The 20,579-nt window shown below is 43.1% G+C and overlaps 1 protein-coding gene across 7 annotated transcripts in view; it reads right to left on the reverse strand.

Moving 5' to 3' along the window:
* Window positions 1–20,579, reverse strand: part of LOC128684325 (cationic amino acid transporter 4-like) — a 64,462-nt gene that overhangs the window by 22,868 nt on the left and 21,015 nt on the right. For 6 of the 7 annotated variants that reach the window (XM_070097747.1, XM_070097764.1, XM_070097756.1 and 3 more), the window contains 2 exons: window positions 18,027–18,184; window positions 5,768–5,917 (listed from right to left, as the gene is read on the reverse strand). In XM_070097747.1, the coding sequence (XP_069953848.1) occupies window positions 5,768–5,917; window positions 18,027–18,184 (308 nt within the window). The remainder of the gene's footprint in view (window positions 1–5,767; window positions 5,918–18,026; window positions 18,185–20,579) is intronic. The other variant, XM_070097785.1, reaches the window with a different exon arrangement.

Consider the following 20,579-nt stretch of genomic DNA (forward strand, 5'->3'; position numbering starts at 1 on the left):
TTGGTGGGGATTGGAATTGTGTCATTAGGAATGGTGATGTGGTTCCGAGGGGGGCGGGTTGTGTTTTGGGGGTTCTGCGGGATGTTTTGAGAGATGTTGGAGTGGTAGATGTGGTGGGAAGTAGGGGATATGGAGTGGAGCACACTTTTATCCGTAGGGGATATGAGGCACGGTTAGATAGGATTTATGTTACACAGGGCATAGGTGTGGCGAGGGTGAGGACTATCGATGTGGGTTTTTCTGATCATCGTGCTGTTATAGCAGATTTGAGGGTAGATGGCATAGTGAGAGTTTATGCAGGATACTGGAAATTAAATGTGAAGCTACTTAGGGACGAGGGTGACCCTACAGGTTTTGAAGATTGGTGGAAAGCCTTTTGGGAGACTAGGAATATGGATATGGATTTGCTGGATTGGTGGGAAATGAGGGCTAAAGTTGAAATCGCTAAAATTTTTAAAGTACGGGATAAGGAGATGGCGAGGTGGAGCTATGGTCTACAAAATTATCTTGAGGGTCAGTTAAATGACTGTTATGCAGAGGAACGGGTGGGACGGAGTGAGGACATGGAACGTTTGTGAAATAGGTTGGCGGAAATTCACAATGAAAAATTTGAGGCAATTCGAGTTAGGGCGGGGTTGGAGGATGTTTTAAGGGGGGATAGGCCATCGGGTTTTGTATTAAGGAGGTTTAAGGAACGGCAGGCGAAAACCACCTTGGCGTATATTGAGGCAGGTACAGGGGGGGGGGGTGGCTTTGAGGAGGGTCAAGGCCTATTCACCACGGAAAATATTAGTTTGTATGCAGATTTTTGGTTTAGGGAGAAGTGGAGGAGGGTTGGCGGGGGAGTGGGTGAGGGACGTTTTGGGGATGAAGGGTTTAATTGGGTATTAAGTGAGCAGGACAGTGACAGACTCGAGGGTAGTATTAGTGTAGAGGTGGAGGAGGAGGCAGTTTTTGGGATGTGCCAGGGTAAAACCCCAGGCATAGACGGCATACCAAACGATTTTTATAGGTGTCATTGGGGGAGTGTACAGCATTGTCTGGTGGGGGTTTTGAATTGTATGTTAAGTAGTGGGAGGATGGGGAAATCGCAAAGAACGGGTGTCACGGTTTTAGTGCCCAAAAAGAAGGAATGCCGAGTTTTGAATGATTACCGTGCGATTACGTTAATGTGCTCGGATTACAAGATTTTTGCTAAGGTTTTGGGCAACAGAATGAGGAAAGTGTTGGGTTTAGTGTTACATAGGGGGCAGTTGGGAATTCCGGGAAGAAGGATGAGGGATGGACATGGTTTGATTAGGGATTTTCTAGAGAGATGTACGGGAGGGGTAATACTAGGTTTAGATTGGGTGAATGCATATGATTGCGTGGACAGAGATTTCTTAGGGGTTTGCTTAGAGAGGTTGGGGTTTCGGGAGGGGGTAGTGAGGTGGGTGAACACCCTGTATGCTGAGGCAGAGGTGAGGGTACAGGTCAATGGGAGGTTGGGTGAAAGTGTATCGATGGAGAGAGGTTTGAGGCAGGGCTGTCCGATGTCACAGCTGCTCTTTGCGTGTGTGCAGAGTCCTTTTTATGAGTCTGTTGAGAGAGTGATGGACAAACAGGAGATGGAAGGGGGGTGCAAAGGGGGCATCGTTGGGTATGTGGATGATACTACTGTTTTGCTACGGGGTAAGGAGGAATTAAGGAGGGTGAGTAGAGTGATTCAGATGTATGGTAGGAATACCGGAATGAGAGTTAATACGGTGAAATCAAGATTACTAGAGGTCGGTAATTGGATAGGGGGGGGGCTTGGGGATGGGGTTAGGATGGACAGTGGTTGACAGAATCAGAGTATGTGGGATATGGTATATGGTGGAAGTGCAGGCAAGCAGAAGGGTAAATTCGGAGTCTGTCACGGGTAAGGTTTTAAGTAGACTAGGAGGTTTAAGTGCGAGGGACTTAGCTTTACATCAGAGGGTGGTGGTGGTAAATTCGCTTGTCTATAGCAAGGTATGGGGGGTGGCAGAGGTTTTTCCCTTAGAGGTACGAGATATTGTGGAAATGCAGAGGAGGGTGCTGAAGTTTGTGTGGGGATTTGGGAGGGCATGGTTAAGTACGGAGGTAGTTATGACGGATGTTCGAAGAGGGGGTTTAGGTTTGTTGCCTTTAGGACTGAGAGTAATGGCTGTATATATCAAGCGGAGGTATATGAGGGAAGGGGGTGTGAGGGGCGCTAAAGTAGGAAGAGTTATGGAGGAGGCACGTGAATGGTGGAGTGGGAAGGAATTGAGGTTTTGTGAAGATATGTTGAGATTTTTATTGACAGTGCAACAGGTGGATAACATCAAAGTGAAAAGGTTGGTGAGGGTAGTGAAAGGTCAGGGAATTATGCAAGGGGTAGCCGTGTATCCAACGTATGATTGGGGGGTTATTTGGAAAGATTTTAGTAAGCTTAGGATACCGGCTAGAGTAAGAGAATTAGTGTATCGTTTTATCATGGGGATTCTGGCTTCCAAGGAGGTGTTACGTTGTATGGGGTTTGTGGAAGAGGCTTTTTGTCAGTTTTGTGGTGATGTTGAAACGGCGTTTCATGTGGTCTTCTTTTGTACCTCCTTGGAGGGGGTGAGATCATGGATGGGTGGGGTTATCAGACTGTTGGGGGGGGGGGTCGTTTGCCGCTTTTTAAGGGCTTTACTACTAGATGTAAGGGGAGTGCCTAGGGATGTTGGAAGGGCTATAATGTATATCATAGTAGATTATCTGGACATTTCATGGGGAATGAGGGGATTAAGGGGTGATACAAGGATAAAAGCGCTGGCGGCTAGATTCTATAGGACGAAGTGTAGGAATATGCAGGTTTATGGGGAGTCCTGGGTTCCCTTTGTCGGGGTCCCTGAGGATGGACAAAGGAATGGTCTCCTTATGGGGGGATGTAAAGGGGGGGGGTTGTTTTTGTTTTTCTCTGGAGCTTATGTAGTGTGTAAGAGGAAGGTAGTGAGAATTAGGTATGGATGGTACGCCATGTTTCACGAGAATGTTTGTCATAGTGAGATATAAGTGTGGTTTCCAGGGTTACATTTCTAAGCCTGATGGTTATGTTCACTGTTTTTAAAATTTCCTTGATAGCCAGGATACCGAGCCCTTAGGATCTCGTTTTTAAGTAATTAGATTGGCAAGTTGGTTTCAACAAAAAATTTTCTGAGATACGTGTCAGTTCTTTTGGGACTGGCAAATTACAGCTGCCTTATCCTTATTACTTCTCTTGTCTTATGTTTAACTTTTATTGTCTGATGAAGGTTCTATGTGAAAAAATTTAAGTGTATGTATAGGTTTTGGGTCTATACCATGTTTTTATGGGGTTATACCAACGAAGTCTTGTGGACAAGATTTTCGGTTTATATACATATGTGGAAGGTTTAATTATGTATAGGGTTTGGTTTTAAACCCTTTAATGTGCCGAGGTTTTGTTATAAAAACTTGTTTTGTGTTATTTTATTATTGTATGTTACATGTATGTTGTTCTGTTTTCTGTAGCAGAATTATTGTATTAGAGGGTTAACATATTAATAATAGTAAAATACAGTTTCTCTATTGTTATTGTGCATAAGGAATCATACGTTCCTTCGAATTCCTATTGGTTAGGATATAATGTAACATAACCAATACTCTGTACCCTGTCATAGCGGGTATGTTAGAGTTTTGTCTTGTTTTGTAGTTGTTATGGTAGCTTTGGTTAGGGTCTTTTTACTTTACTGACATGATATGTGTAGTACATATATTGTATGTTAAAGGTGGTTATGGTTTTAGTCGTGTATGAAAATTTCAACTTTAGTAATCTTGTGATGTTGTACATTTGTATGTTGTTTTTGTTGTGATAGGACATGTCAGGTATTCATTTTATATTGTTAAACTATGTAAAGTTTCATTTTGGTGTGTTGTCGTTGGGTACAATAGCTTGGCGGCAACTATTAATAACTGTTATACATTAGTGAGGTTTGCCTCAGCGTGTATTGTTTGCTATAACAAGATGTTATAATACTTGTTCCCGCCAAGAATAACCTGGTACTAGTAGCACGAAAGAATGTTTTGTATTCCTGTACTTGATTATGCATCCTTTGTACTTTTGTAAGGTTTCTAATAAAAATATAAAAAAAAAAGTTCTTTTTGAATAAAGTCATGAGATACACTTACTAGTTGACAACTGTTTGGGGTTACCCCTTTATTGGTATAGTATGTTTGAAACTTATCAGAGTCTGTGTTAAAGGTTATACGAGTTACGAGAACAAAAGCTAGTTATCGACATATTTCTTGAGTAAATAGGCACAATGCCTTGACTGGAACAATACAAACAACCCGCACACAGGTGTTCAGATTTTTAATCTCAGAAGGTTAGCCACCCAGGATAACCCAAGAAAGTCAGTGCGTCATAGAGGACTATCTTATTTCCATTGGGGCCCTTAAATGTTGTGTCCCAGAATGCGACCCACACCAGCTGACTGACACCCAGGTACCTACTTGCTAGGTGAACGGAGACAACTGGTGTAAGGAAACACGCCCAATGTTTCGCCCTTGCCGGGGATCGAACCACAAACACTCAGTGTGTGAAGTGAGAGCCTTCCCTACCAGGCCACGAAACACCAACTTACGACATTTTGGTCAGACCTGGATCGTTTTAACTAATAAATAGTCGTCCTTAAGTTTTATTCTATATGCGAGTTGTGTATACGTATTTCTTAACACTAGGTATCAATCACGATAATTGTGTTCTTGGCGTGTTTCTTCCAAGGATTACAAGATTTTCTTCATATTAACTCTCAAGATTTGCAACCCAAACCCAATCTAGCCACTGTCATCCAATTGTCTTATTTCCATTGGGGTCATCTCCCAGGATGCGACCTACGCCAGTCATCTAACACCCAGGTACCTACTTACTGCTAGGTGAACAGGGGCAACAGGTGTCAAAAAACATACCCAACGTTTCCACCCGTCCGGGTGCTCAGTGTGTGAGCTAAAGCCGCTACTTAAATTGAGCCATGAGCACATTTATGACTTCATGGTGTTAGCTAAAGAGGTTAACTAAGCTTCAGTAAGCTTACCCTGGGAGGTCAGAGAGGTGTGTACCCCCACTAACAGTGAGGTAATAATCACTTTGGCCTCACTAACCTTTCTCCAGCAATCATACAACAGTTATGCGATACCGAGAGGTTCTGGGGGGTGGGGGGGTAGACGCAAGATGTCAACAATGGGATATTTTCTTGGGAACTTGTCGGTGCTAGGATCTTGGTCACTGCAGCTGTGACCAAGGTGAATTGACGAAGGTCCAAAGGCAGTTCCTAATACAATACCCAAGTGTTTGCAGTTTAGAGAGACTACAACACCCAACTCTTGGTATAAACTTTGATAATAGATACCGACAAATTAGTTGAGAAAGGCACGAGAGCAAACATTAGGAAAGGTTTCTGTCATGGGGCCTTGATTACTTGTTAAAGTGATCAAGGTCCCATTGCCGAACGTTTTCTAATACATATGGCCTAGTGTTTACTTACGTGTCTTTTTAAGCACCTAGATCCTTCCTAAACACCCTCATTCCTCCCCCACTGCATTCCCAAGTCTCCCAACACATCCCCAGGTCTCCCAACATATCCCCAGGTCTCCCAACACATCCCCAGGTCTCCCAACACATCCATAGGTCTCCCAACACATCCATAGGTCTCCCAACACATCCCCAGGTCTCCCAACACATCCCCAGGTCTCCCAACACATCCCCAGGTCTCCCAACACTCACCTCAAGACCGAAAGCAAGGATAACAGCGACGCTGAGGGAGGCTCCAGCAGCTATGAAGTCTGGTGTGGTATTGTAAAGTGGCAGACGACCCAAGTGTGCGGCTACGAAGCTTTCTACCTTCCTCCCTGATAGGTAGTCCATCGTAGCTGACTGCCAACATACACAATAACTCAATAACTGGGATTTAAAGCATATCGACTACAAGCGGGTCATTAACGCTACACATAATCTATTCAACACTAAGCAAGAATACTTGACTGGTGCTGAATAGATTATGAGGCGTAATACATCACTGTGTATACAGTGATGCCTCTCAATGTATATATACGTTTGACACAACACGTAAGTTACAGTGACTCGCGTAACAGTGGAACACTAACTTTACTGGGTTATTCTAGGTTAAATAAGGTTGGTTTACTAGGTTTGAAGCAAATTTGCAACGCATTTTTTTTTGTTAGGCTGCAGGATTAATGGCAAGAATGGTGAAACTGAATAATTAGGATAGACCTGTGGAAAATTGCATTTAGCTGAATGTATCATTATATACATAACAGTAAATGAACAAAGATAATTATTATTTATCAGTTAGACAAGTAGAAATTTGGGACATCTAGGTCACAAAAAATATTCCCCTTCGATACCTACCACTGTCATATCCACAAGTTGCTCTGGACCTATTAATTACCAATGAAATATGTATAACCAGGAATACTGGTAAATATATAAATTTTGTGGATTGTATATTAAAAATAATAAATGGTTATATATATAAACAATTACATAACAGAAGGAAAATATATCTTAATATCACTCACCAATTTGACTGGATATTAAGTTGTATCATACTCAGAAAAACCTCACTAACTAAATTTATGAAAACACTGGCCAGAATTATACACAAATCTAGAGAGTTTATCTGAGGTTCAAGGAGCTGTCTTGTCCAGTCGGCTGATATCTCAAGTTATGCAGGAATGCACATCCAACAATTTCGCCTCCTATTTGAGAGGTGTCAACACAATTTTAACCTCTAGAGCACGAAAAATTCTTCCCATTATATTAACGTTGTATCCAATTCAAAACAAAGATGGCGAGTCTCGTCTGCGCAGACGCAGGCTTTCCGTTTTCTATGACATAAATATTATTAAATACAGTATACCTGGAGTTTACCTGGAGAGAGTTCCGGGGGTCAACGCCCCCGCGGCCCGGTCTGTGACCAGGCCTCCTGGTCATCTATTTACATATAAATACTGAATTTCTGGAAAATATATACAGTATTTTCCACAAGACCAGTGGAAGGGAAAGACAGAGATGTTGAGGTAAAATGGCCTGACTACTTTGGGTAGGTTTTAAGTGGTATAATATACTTATACATTCAATATTTTCCACTTGAGGGCACATATGGGCATTGAATAAATTTAACCCAATAAAGTCAATGTGATTTATTTCCACTGTGTTCCATGTATTTCCATTAGAAGAATTAGCATAGATATTTATTAAAATCCACGCAAGTATCAAAAATTCGGAGGTAGGCTCTAGAAAGACACTCTCAAAGATAAATTTAAAAAAAGTTCTACAAAGCCAGTCATAGCATGAACCAGTTCAAGAAGAGTGCCAAAAGGTGTCTGATGAATGTAGCTACAGAAAGGGAGGGGAATGATTTTCTATTTTTTAGCTAACATACGTGTAAATTTTACCATATTCCTAGTAATGACCCTCGTATTGTAGATAGTCTTAATGACCTTGGTGTAGTAGATAGTCTTTTTAGTATGATAATAAGATGTTATCTTCATTGTAGAATAATAAGAAAATATTATAACCTTTATATTATAATAATAAGGTAAAAGGACCACAATGGAAATAAGTCACTCTGTCTGACTTTTTTGGGTTATCCTAGGTTCTCTACACATATGCTGCTATGTATGATAATTCTATGTAACTGTATTTGTGTATACCTGAATAAAATTACTTACTTACTTACAGGGGAAACTATAGAGGGAAAATACAAGAGATTAGAGAAAACGTAATATAAATTTAGAGGCAGACTCTAGAGAGGACACTTAGTATATTTTCCTCTTCTATATCCCTGTTCATTACCTCTAACTTGCTCAGCTATCAAAACTTTGGAGTCCAGTCCCTGGACCAATTATGTACCTCTGTAATCTTTTGACTACCACCCACAGGATGGGTATGGGGTGCATAATAAACATATTAAACTAACTATATCCCTGTTTCCTCTACGATAGGTAACTTGACTATTATTTTGTAGTTGGAGTATTTTTTTTATATTTTATTTAAAAACTGAACATACAATACATACATGAGATATGCATTATCGAAGAAACAAGTAGGTTAAACAAGGAAAAATACATTGAAAACTTCCTCGTCAAAAGAGGAAAACATACCAACCCCTAAATTAATGAACAAATCACTAGTGTCCAAAACTCACTATCCAGTGCATTACTGAAAATGCAATTAAAACATAATTGACGATAAGTGGTAACAAACATTATATTTGAAATCACTAAAAATCGAAACAAAAATTATACCTACAACTGTAACATAAGCATCGTTTAATCAGGTATATGTCCTGTTGTGTTATTGATATAAATATATTATATTGAAAAACTTCACGTGACAAAAGAACTGGTATAAAAAAAAATTATATTACACGATCAATACAAAAGGTTTAGGTTACAGCCCAAGAGGTGGCTGTAGTATTAGGACATGGAATCAAGATTATTTATTATAATCAAAAGGAAGGGTGATACCACAAGGAAATCAATTGTAAGCTCCTAATTAACACTTATAATCAATATTAGCACCCAAAAGCGTGCGAGCCATAAGGTTAACTGTGGGAATACTTCGACGTACCCCCCCCTCCCTGTTTAAAAACCTTTTTCCCAACACACCAACACATATTATCCATCATTAAATCCTTAAAACTTGTAAATAGGAGTCTATAGATGACTACCTGATAAAACCATATGTAGATGCTATACTGTGCCATTCCTTCAGAAAATGAACGACAAACCTCATGAGTTGGTCGTTTTACAAAAGGCGTCCCAAAGGACAAGTTGTCTTTTACAGACCAATTATAATGCTTAAAAATAACCCCTATCAAGGCAATAAACACTATTATTTGAAGCTGACATCAGTGTGGCGATTGTATGATACAATATCATGAACATGCCTACGTAATCACTGGGAAAGACCCACATGGACATCTCTACGTCACCAAGAAAACATCAGCAAAAAATTTTTATACAAATATGCGCAAATGTACAAACCCTGACATGGCCGTGTTTGTATATTTTACCGAAGAAAACCAATTTGCCCAGCTTGCTATACAAAATGCCCAGAGCAAAAAAAAAAAAAAAAAAAAAAAAAAAAAAAAAAAAAAAAAAAAACAATATCTCAGACACACATCTTAGCACTACCATGCAACCACAAGCACACATATCATACCATAACACAGACCCACAACTTAGCACTCAACCTTTCACTCTAAATATCCTAACGTACTGTAGGGTGTTACCATGGAAGAGTCCAGCCCCTCGCTGCCTTACCTCCCCCCCCTCAGTTGCAATAACCGCTGTACTGTAATACTCCTATAGCTTGCAGGGAAGGTGGAACCCCACTTCCCACCGTAAAGGATCCTGTTCTTACAAGCTGTTCTATAAATACCCGCTGCAATTGCCCTAACCCGAACTGCACCCTCTGTTTCTTTCATGCCCCATGAGATATATAGGAAGTCAGCCACCACATATAGGATTGCCCTTACCTCCCTTGACACTCCGCTAACGTCCATGGATAATGCACGGAGAGTTGAGATACATTTCCCACTGAGATACCCCAAAACCCTACCCAACCACGTACGAACATCGTCCAAAGCGTCACAAAAATAAACAGCATGGTATGCTGTTTCTTCCAAACCACAATGTAAACAATGCGCATCTCTTACCAAACCCATCCTGCTTAAAACTGATTTCGAAGCTAAAATGCCCATGATAAATCTGTACACTAATTCGCGAACCTTCGGCGCCAACTTAAGCTTACAAAACCCGTCCAATATTTCTTTCCAATTATACAGCGGAAAAGCAGACACCCCTTGCACAAATACCCGATGCCAACATCTTCTCACCATCTGCCCAGCCCTAATGCTTTGAACATTTTTCAACTTTAACAACAGATGCAACATGTCCTCACACTCAATTAAGCCTCTATCACTCCACCATTTGCGTATATCTACCATTACCCTACCCACCCTGGCTCCTCTCTCCCCACCCTCCCTCAGGAATCGTTGCTTTACATATAGCCTTCGTCCGTGGCCCCAAAGCCAAGAGACCTAGACCCCCCAAGACGTACATGTGTCTTGACCACCTCCCTACTCAACCAAGCTCGCCCATAGCCCCATACATACCTTAAGACCCGTCTTTGCAGCTCCTGAATATCCATGTCCCTTAATGGGTATACCTCAGCCACGCCCCGTACCTTGCTATAAACCAGAGAGTTAACCACCTTTGAGACGATCTAAAGCCTTTTTGACCACTAGTGCAGAATTTACCCTTCGACCCTCCACCTCTTCCGCCATGTACACGATCCCACAAATTTTTAATTGCACCACTACCGACCAACCATACCTTTCGCCCAAACCCCCCCCCCCCCACCCATGTACCCACCTCCAATAAGTTCGATTTTGCTCTGTTAACACATACCAGTTACCGCCCCAAAAGCCGCAACAACCCTACCCACGATCTGCAAATCCCCCTCCCCTTTTAACAAAATTGTTGTATCATCCACGTAACCGACTACGCACACACGATTATTATCCTGTATCCCACCTCCCAAACTGTCATCCACCAGATCGTAAAATGGATTTTGCACACAGGCAAAACGCAGCTGAGAGAGGGGGCAACCTTGCCTCAAACCCCGTTCCATATGTACAGGCTGCCCTAACTTACCGCTCACCTGTACTCTTACCGGTGCTGAATCATACAAAGTGTCAACCCAGCGTACTATTCCTTCTCCAAAACCCTGCTTCAATAAAATAAGTCTTAATAAATCTCTGTCAACACAGTCATAAGCATTTTGCCAATCAAGCCCTAGGACACCCCTCCCTTGACATTCCCCCAAGAATTCCCTAATACGCCCATGTCCTTCCCTCATACTTCTACCTGGTATACCCAGCTGTCCCCTATGAATAACCGATCCAATAACTTTTCTCATCCTGTTGCCAAGCACCTTTGCAAATATTTTAAAGTCTGAACACATGAGAGAGATTGCCCTATATGTGCTCAGACCCCTCCACCTCCCTTTTTGGGCACCAACATCACTACCCCTGCATGCTGCAACATACCCAACCTCCCCCTCTCGAGCATGCAATTCAATACTTCAACCAAGCATTGCTTGATGTGCCCCCAATGCATCCTATAAAATTCATTGGATATACCATCTATGCCTGGTGCTTTCCCTTTACTCATCTTAAATATCGCCTCTTCGACCTCCTCCTCATGAATCCAACCCTCTAGTACCCCCCCCCGATCCCTTTCACTTATGAACTTTCTGAATTCCCCCGCCCCAGCAGACTACCCTCATGAATACCCCCTGGTCTTCGTCGAAGCTTGTCCTCAAACCAAAGGTCAGTACAAAAACTCATGCTGTCCGTATTAGAAAGTAACTGGGTGTTGCTTGTTGTCGAACCCGAAATTTCTGCAGGACACAACCCAAAGGTTTGTCTCCCCAGAGCACCTCTTCCATACCCACCTTGATGCGAACCACATTGAACCGCTCATTGTGGATTTCGGCTAGTTGATCGCGCAGATGTTTGATGTTTTCATACCTACTACTCCGTCCTTAACATAATAATCATTCAGTTGTCCCTCCAGGTAATTTTGAAGCCCATATCTCCACCTCGCTTCTTCCTTACCCTGATTCCTATAAAAATTCGTTATCCCGGGTTTGGCGCACATTTCTCACCATTCCAACAAACATTCCCCAACCTTCTAAGTTTTCAGAGATTCGTCCACCAAACCTGAAAAGTAGACTCCTCCCCCTCCCCCTCCAAAAGCCACACGTTTAGTTTCCAATAACCAGGATAAATCCGTACCATTCCCTCCCAGTCCAAAACTGCCAGCACTGTACGGTGATCCGAGAATCCTATATCAAACGTCTGTACGCGCCCAACTCTAATGCCTTGTGTTACATAAATTCTGTCCAGTCATGCCGCTTAGCCTCTGCGAACAAACGTGTGTTCCACCCCCCACCCACCCCTCCCCACCATATCATAAACCCCTGCATCCCCCAGCAAATTTCGTAGGACAGGTAAAACGCACCCCGCCCCCCACGGCTCAACGTCACCATGACAGATAACACAGTTCCAATCCCCACCCAAGACCGAAATTAAAGGCAAACCCCGAGTGTGATACGTTAAAACCTCCCGTACAAAATCTATTTTCACTTTAGAGTTGCTATCCGCCGGCATATAAACCCCTATAAAACAAACTAACCCCACCCCAAGATCCATCGACCCTTACCACCCTTCCACCCCCACCCTCCTCCCATCCCAAGACACTCCAAGGGCTGGACTCCTTCACCACTAGAGCCACCCCACCCTTGAATTTTAAAGAATTACTCACATACATGCGATAGCCTTTCAATCGTAACTCTCCGCCAAACTTGTAATTGTGTTCCTGCAGAAAGCATACATCCACATCATAACGTCTCAGAAACCACCCCATCCACACTTTCTTAACCTCCATTCTCAGGCCATTGGCATTGATGGTGACACACTGGAAATTACAGGAAATTACAGAAAAGAGGTTTTCCTCTATGTTTGTGGGTCTTTCCCGTTCCCACACGTACCTTTGACTGCCCTACTTTGGCAGTCGTCTTCTCAATACCCCCCTCCCCCCGAGCTTTACCCATATGCTGGGACCTTGCAACTACCCCTTCTGTGAGGGGCATCTCAGCCACTTTCGCCCACGATTTCTTCCCTGGATGCTGGCCTTGTGTTAAGACCTTGTCCATGCCCGAAGCACCTGCCGACCTTGTGCGAGAGCTGCCCTCCACATACATCTCCTCACCAGACTCCTCCTCCTGGTGAACCTCCACCACCACCTCATGCTTCCTTACAACCGTGGCGTTGTCTTGCAACTCCATGTTAGGAGATTCCTCCGTCGTTAACTCACAACACGCTGGTGAATCATCAGGACCACACACTGTCCCATCCAGGAGATCATGCAACACGTCCTCCATCAACCTAACCTGTGGCAAAACCTCAGAACTCACAGGAACCACAGAAATCGTGGGCACGGTTGTGGCATCCACTGACAGGGTGGCACACGTGGAAGATTGCATGTCCTGTTCATTCATCTCGTCACTCCAAAGCTTAGAACTGTGCCCCTCAGAGGTACCAGACTCAGGCACAACGGCCTCAGCCTGTTGACCCACAGGTGAAGGGTCCCGAGAGCGTGCAACCAGTCAGCAGGGGCACTGGGCAGCCAGGTGCTCATAAGAGTTGCATAATCTGCACGTATTCCTTTGGCAAGCGTAATGAACAAATACCCGAGTCCTGTATTTCTCCAGACGTACGAAAGATGGAATTGGTTGTCATAGCGTCATCTTGATGATGAAGGAGCCCTCCAGGAGCCACTCGTACGGGCCCTCTCTCCACACTCCCTTGGTCACTGCATGCACCATACCATATTTGCCAAAAACATCCCGCAGATCATATTCCTCAGCTTCAAAAGGTACGTTTCTGGCCCTCACCCAGGTAACATACGTTGACACATCATGCAGACAAACCTCCACAGCCGTAATCACCACCATCCTCCTTTCTTGATAGGTTTGTACAATCTTTGAGTAGAAGCCGGCATTCACGAATTTCACAAATATCCTCGTCATCCCATTCAGCGCTACGCCATATAATTCTTCATTGGGGATGCCGAAGACGTCACGTATGATGCAAGGCATTAATGTATGCATCGTAGAACCACTGAGGGAGCCATGGGTAAATGCAACACAGACTGTGTTCACTCTCCGACCTTGGCGTTCCGCCATCTTGGGAATTGTAGTACACAGGCTGCCACTAGGTGAAAGCCAGAGCAAGTTCAGAGTGCGTCCTCCCAGCCCGCAGGTTGAGAAACGAATGATTACCTCTAACTTGCTCAGTTATGTGTGCGGGTGATGTGCGTGCATACGGTAGATGCTGTATACATTGATCATAGAGCTGTTTATGCGGACTTGACTTGGGCCAGCTTGCCTAAGAGGTATCCAGGGTATTGGAAGTTAAATGTGAGCCTTCTTGGGGTGGAGGAGGCGGGGTTAGATTTTGGGACAATGTGGGACAATTTGTGGGGAGAGGGTAGGGATGTGGGTGACTTGCTAGGGTGGTGGGATGGGGTATCTAAGGAGAGGATCCGGCAGTTTTATGTGCGATGGGGAAAGTACCAGGGTTGGATGACGTATGGGTTGCAGCAGTAGTTCGAGGGTAGGTTGCAAGGTTGTTATAAGAGGGGCGTGCAGGCAGGGCAGTATCCCATGGAGGAAATCGAGTTGTTAAAAGGGAGGATTCGAGATTTGCAGAATGACAGATTTGATGCGGTGAGAGTGCAGGGTGGATTTGAAGAGGCGGTGTGGGGTGATCGCCCATCGGCCTGTGTGTTATGGGGACAGAGGCAGCGCCGTATGGCTATGGAAATTGATAGGCTGGTAGTACATGAGGACTTAGGTGGATATAGGGTGGGACAGGAGTTAAGAACAACAGAGGCGATGAGTGATTACGTGGATAGGTGGTTTGGAAGAAATTTACTGAGTGTAGGGGTGGATGTAGGGGCTTTTGGGGGGTTGGGGGAGAATGTATCTTATGTGCTAAGTGGCAGTGATTGCATGGCATTGGGGGGGATATTGAAGAAAGGGAGGTGTGGAGGGCTTTAGAGGGGATGGCACGAGGTAAGGCACCAGGTTTGGATGGCTTGCCCTGCGAGTTTTATGTGAGCCATTGAAATGTGTTGAAGTCCTTCTTAGTAGAACTAATGAATACGATGAAAAGGGAGGGGAGGATGGACAGGTTGCAAGGAACTGTGGTTGTGGTTTTAGTGCCAAAAGGTAAGCGACAAGACACGGTGCAGAACTTTAGGATAATATCATTGCTGTGTGCTGATTATAAGATTTTTGCAAAAATTTTAGGAAATAGGCTGAAGTGTGTGGTGGATAGAGTGGTTGCGAGAGGACAATATGGTGTGTTTGGGAGGACGATGTATGACGGGCATAGTATTATAAAGAATTTTGTGGAAGGGACGGGAGGGGAGCAGGGGGGGGGTGTCTTAGCGTTAGATTGGCAGGCGGCGTATGATAGTGTAGAACGTGAGGTGTTGTGGTACATATTAAGGAGGCAGGGTTTTGGGGAGGAGGTGGTGCTTTGGGCAGAGACATTGTATAAAGGTGTGGGAGTGTGTGTACAAGTAAATGGGAAGTTGGGGGAGTGGGTATCCATGGGTCGGGGTATTAGGCAGGGTTGTCCCCTGTCTCAATTGTTGTTTGCCTGTTTAACAGACCCTTTCTATAGAGCGGTGGGAGCGTGTATGGAGGTGGATTGGGGAGTAGGAAATGGAGAGCAGGGAATAATAGGGTACGTGGATGACACGATAATACTCGTGCGAACGCTGAGGAGTTTACGTGCGGTAGGAGATGTTATTGATAATTTCACGGGGGTTACTGGTTTAAGAGTTAATGTGGAAAAATCAAATTTACTGGTCTTAGGAGATTGGGTGGGAAGAGAGAGTTGGGGATGGAATGTACGTTGGAATATGGTGGACAGGATAAAAGTGTGTGGGATAGTGTATATGGGTAGTGCGAGAGAGGCGAGGATGATTAATTCTGGACTTGTTGTGGATCGAGTGGGAGGGTGCTTGGATGGGTTGAGACCAACTCATTTGACAGTACATCAGCGTGCGATTGTTGTGAATGTGTTATTATACAGTAAAGTCTGGCAAGTGGCAGCGGTACATCCGTTAGCAGGTCCAGATGTTACGAGGGTGTTAAAGAGGGTTTTCCATTTTCTTTGGGGTTCCAGGTGTGAATGGTTGAGTAGGAGTGTGGTACTTTACCGGTCAACAGAGGAGGATTGGGGTTGATTGATTTACGGTTAAGAGTCAAGTGTATTTATTTGAAGTGGGGGTTACGCCATGTGCGGGGTCAAGCGAGGAGGGGCGTAAATGACTTACATGAAGAGGTGCAAATGTGGTGGGGAGGGTCGGAAATGAGGGTGTGTGAAGATGTGTTGTGGGCGTTGCTGCATGTCCGGGACCCTAATAAAGTTCGAGTGGGTGTTTTAGAGCGTGTTGTAAGGGCGAAGCTAGTCGCGAAGGCTGAGAGTATCTACCCTATGTATGCGTGGAAGGATATATGGGAGATATTACGGTTGATGTGCGTGCGACCAAATGTGCGAGAGGTATTTTTCTGTTTTCTCCATGGTATACTGCCATCGGGTGCTGCACTTAAGGAAAGAGGGTTGATGGTGGAGGGCGCGTGTCAGGTGTGCGGGGATGAGGAGATGGCGTTTCATGTAGTGTATTTTTGTGATAATTTGGGGAGTATCAGGGACAGTGGGAGGAGGCGGGATATCAGTATTGAGGGCGTTAAGTTTGGACGTGGGAGGCGTAGAGGCGCCTGTGCAACGTGCAATCACTTATATAATTGCGGATTTTGTTTTTGTATCCTGGGCGATGAGAGAGAATGGGGATTGAGAGGTGCGCAAAAGGGTGTTGGCGGCGACCATTTATAGAACGTTGTGTTGTAATCGGGAAATATATGGAAGTCGCTGGGACCAGGCTTTTTCAGCAGGGTACCGTAGTATGAGTGTGAGAACATTGTTAGCGTTGTGAAAGGAGAGGGGGTTGAAGTTCAGGGGATGGAACGGCTCGTCTCCGGGGTTGGGTATGCACAAGGGCTGTGTTGCTGTATCAGTGTAATGTGTGGTTGTGGTAAATGTAGTTGTGTGAGAGGATGTGGTGGTGCAGTTATATAATGTGTTATAGATGTCTTATGTCAGAGTTTACTGCCTTCTTTCTTTGTTGAAGTACTTGATTTACCTTTAGGCTTTGCCCTGGCAAACGGGGTTTTATGTGTTTGTACCGAGCATTTTATTGCTAATTATATAATGTGTATAGCCCGTAGATGAGTGCGGAATGCTTACGGCTTTTCTAGTTTTGTGGCTGACTCGTAAGACTTGTGGTAAGGCGAGTATGTGTGACTAGGGAACTTATGTACTGGGGGGTTAGATGAGTAAGAGTATGTACTTTGTTTTATCATGAGAATGTGATGTAGGTCCTTTCATTTATTGTGTAGGTTGTGAGTAACCGTTATATTTATCGTAATATTCTTCTTATTGTATTGTGCATTGGCAATATGTCACAGTAATATTATGTAAATAGTGTATACCTGACGGGATTATGGATTTAATTATATTATTGAACCTGTTACAGGGGTCACCTACATGTTATGTCCTTGTTGTTGTTCTTGTGTAAATAGGATTAAGATTACCCATCTTTCTTAATGTTATGTTTTGTCACAAGCGATATTTTCTAGAATATTTGTGTAACCTCTTTGTGTCTGTTAATATTGCGTTTGTTATTTTGCTTATATTAAATGTATATTAACCCTTGTTTAAGTTTTTTTTTATGTTAAGCTATGTATTGTATTTTAAATAAAATATATAAAAAATCATATTCTAAGTCCTAGAATAGAGATTAGCAAGTAAGTTTATTAAGGTACAGTTATTATAATAAAAAAGAAATTAAGGTACAGTTATCTACGCAAGTTTAGATGATTACAATTATCATACAATACATAACCCTAATTTTTGAAGTGGTAGGGCTACGGGAGTTCTGTTTGAATTGTGTTCTTACGATTGTAAATAGTCATGATGTAAATAATAATAATAATATTTATTTAACATAAGATTTCGTTCGGATTTTTAACCCCGGAGGGTTAGCCACCCAGGATAACCCAAGAAAGTCAGTGCGTCCTTGTTATGCAGAGCATTTCGGGCAAATTAGGTCAAGTTTGTACCTATCATGCGACCCATACCAGTCAACTAACGCCCCAAGTACCTATTTTACTGCTAGGTGAACAGTGACAGCAGGTGTCTTAAGGAAACCACGTCCTAAGAATCTGCCTAGTTGACTAGATGACTTACCAGTTCTAACTAGCGTCTGTATTTTAATGTATCTAGTAGCTACTGGACCCCAACATAACTTACCAGGGACTTGCTGACGGCTGCCAGGGTGGAGGCAGTAAAGAGGGTGTTGATTATACCCAGGGTGAAGGCAGGCAGCTCCCCCACCAGCTGGTAGGTGACAGTATACACCTGACCTGAACACTGACCACTCCACGACACCAGCTCCACGTAGCAGAAACCTGTGGACACAGTGTTGTGTAATCAGCAGCTGGGCACAGCAGCGTTGTGCTGCTACATGCTTTCACGAGTTACAAGGGTGTGAACACGCACTCTTCAGATGCATTATTTTATATGATAATTACATGGTGGGAACACCCACAATATGCCATTTCACTATTATATATAATAGTTACATGGTAGAAACCCACAGTATGTGGCTACTCTATATGATAGTTACACAATGGGAACACCCACAGTGTGGCTAGTCCATTCAATATGATAGTTACATGGTGGGTAAATGTACGCTTACATACATTATTCTATATGTATATAATTCTATGTATATAATAATACATAGTTAACTGCATCAAAAATTCTACTTGATAGACTGTATAATTCTTAAGCAGTCTTGAAGCATTAATTAAATACATTTCCATACTAGTGGCTTTATTTTGTGCCTAACAGTTTTTTATTATATGTGAACTACATTATCTTTGTACCATATAAAAATAAAGAAAAAATTGAATTTGGATGTGAGACTTACATCGAGGGAACAGAAGCTAGCAATGTTTCCCTGTCAAATTCTATCACGCTGGATACTCTCTCATATACGAGGGTAATGAAATGTGTCAGCCTGAGCTGGGAGACTTCAGTTAGGCCATAACGATATAAAGCCTATGGTTGCCGCGAATTCAAGCACCCCCTGTACCGTGGTTTATAAAGCCTATGGGTTCAGTATCTACGGCAGCTTCAAAGGTGTTCTCCCCTCAAGGGAGGTTCCTGGACGCTGGTGAGGGGCTCTTGATATAGGGAATTGGATCTGTGCTCCAGTTCCCTGAATTGAGTCTGAATGCCTCCCCCACCCACATGCGCTGTATAATCCTACGGGTTTAGCGCTCCCCATGATTATAATAATTCAAAGGTTTTCTTCCTTCAGAGCTGCAGTTACTGTTAAGTGGGAATTACCATCTCTCGGGATAACCAGTCCCCGACACACACACACACACACACACACACACAAAGTGTCTTCTAAGGGATATGATATCGGTACGGCAATGGGTTCAGGGAAGTAATGAGGAAGATGAATACATAGGAGAAACAACTAATAAATGGCCCTGTGGTATATGTCTGAGGTTGTCGAGGTCTGACAATACATAGGTATCTGCCTAGGTAGCTGACGCCAAGGGGAAGTAGAAATGGGGAGGAGGAAAGGTCGGGGGTTATTAGGAGAGGAGATGTTAGGGAAGGAAGGAAAAGAAAATATATGGAGCGGGGGAAAAGATATTAAGAGGTGGGGAAAGATCCTCGCGTGAAGGAAATTTTTTATTCGGTAAAATTGGATACATCACCAATGTGATAGGGGTAAAAAAAAAAAAAAAGACATACATGGATAGAAGGGGAGGAGACGAATGAAGAAAGAAAGGGAAGAGAGAAAAGACAGGAGGAGAAAGAATGGAAGGATAGGAGATAAAGGGAAGGAAGGTAGGTTCCAATGTAATAAGTGCAGTCACACACTGTCATGCTGTGTGACTGCATATATATATATATATATATATATATATATATATATATATATATATATATATATATATATATATATATATAATCATTTGTAACGGTTGATATAATTACTTGAGAAAGTGTAAGCTTTTAATGGGGTAATTAACTGTAGGTCTTTTTGTTAGTTTTTATAAGATTTGGAAAGAATATAAATCGATACAAAGACAAATACACAGACAGACACAACATTGCTAACAGCAACAACAAAATAAATCTGCACACAAACACAACAAAAGCACTGACATAACACATGATGAACAACTGGAAGAACAAGAGGAAACTATATACCGCTGAGGGAGTGTGTCAGTTGTGGTTCACTGCTCATCATCACCTCCTCCTAATCCCCTTCTTTATCTATCTCTATTCCTCTCTTTCTCATACTCCCCACCCAGATGGAGGAGGAGGAGGAGGATGAGGAGGAGGAGGAGGAGGAGGAGGAGGAGGAGGAGGAGGAGGAAGGGTGAAATAGGACCACCACCCAGGTCATCCCTGGCCATTATTATTGATTTTGTGATGTCTACCACCACTACCCCTCCTTCTCCTCATCCTCTTCCCCAACTGACATTTCTTGCCTCCCCAACTGACATTTCTCTCTCCTATTATTCCCCCTCTCTCCCGTCCATTTCTTTATTTTCTTTTCTTTTATTCCCTCTCTTCTAACTGCACTATTTCCTACCCCTTTCTATTTCTCTTATTCCACGTACCCACCCGTTCTTCATTCCTGTCCTACTATACTTTACCTAGCAAATAATATAATAATAATAATAATAATAATAATAATAATAATAATAATAATAATAATAATAATATTCGGCTGTTGAGTGTATGCATCCCTGGATCTCCTCTACCTCAGTG

Source organism: Cherax quadricarinatus, chromosome 4, assembly GCF_038502225.1.
Source record: "Cherax quadricarinatus isolate ZL_2023a chromosome 4, ASM3850222v1, whole genome shotgun sequence".
NCBI lineage: Eukaryota > Metazoa > Arthropoda > Malacostraca > Decapoda > Parastacidae > Cherax > Cherax quadricarinatus.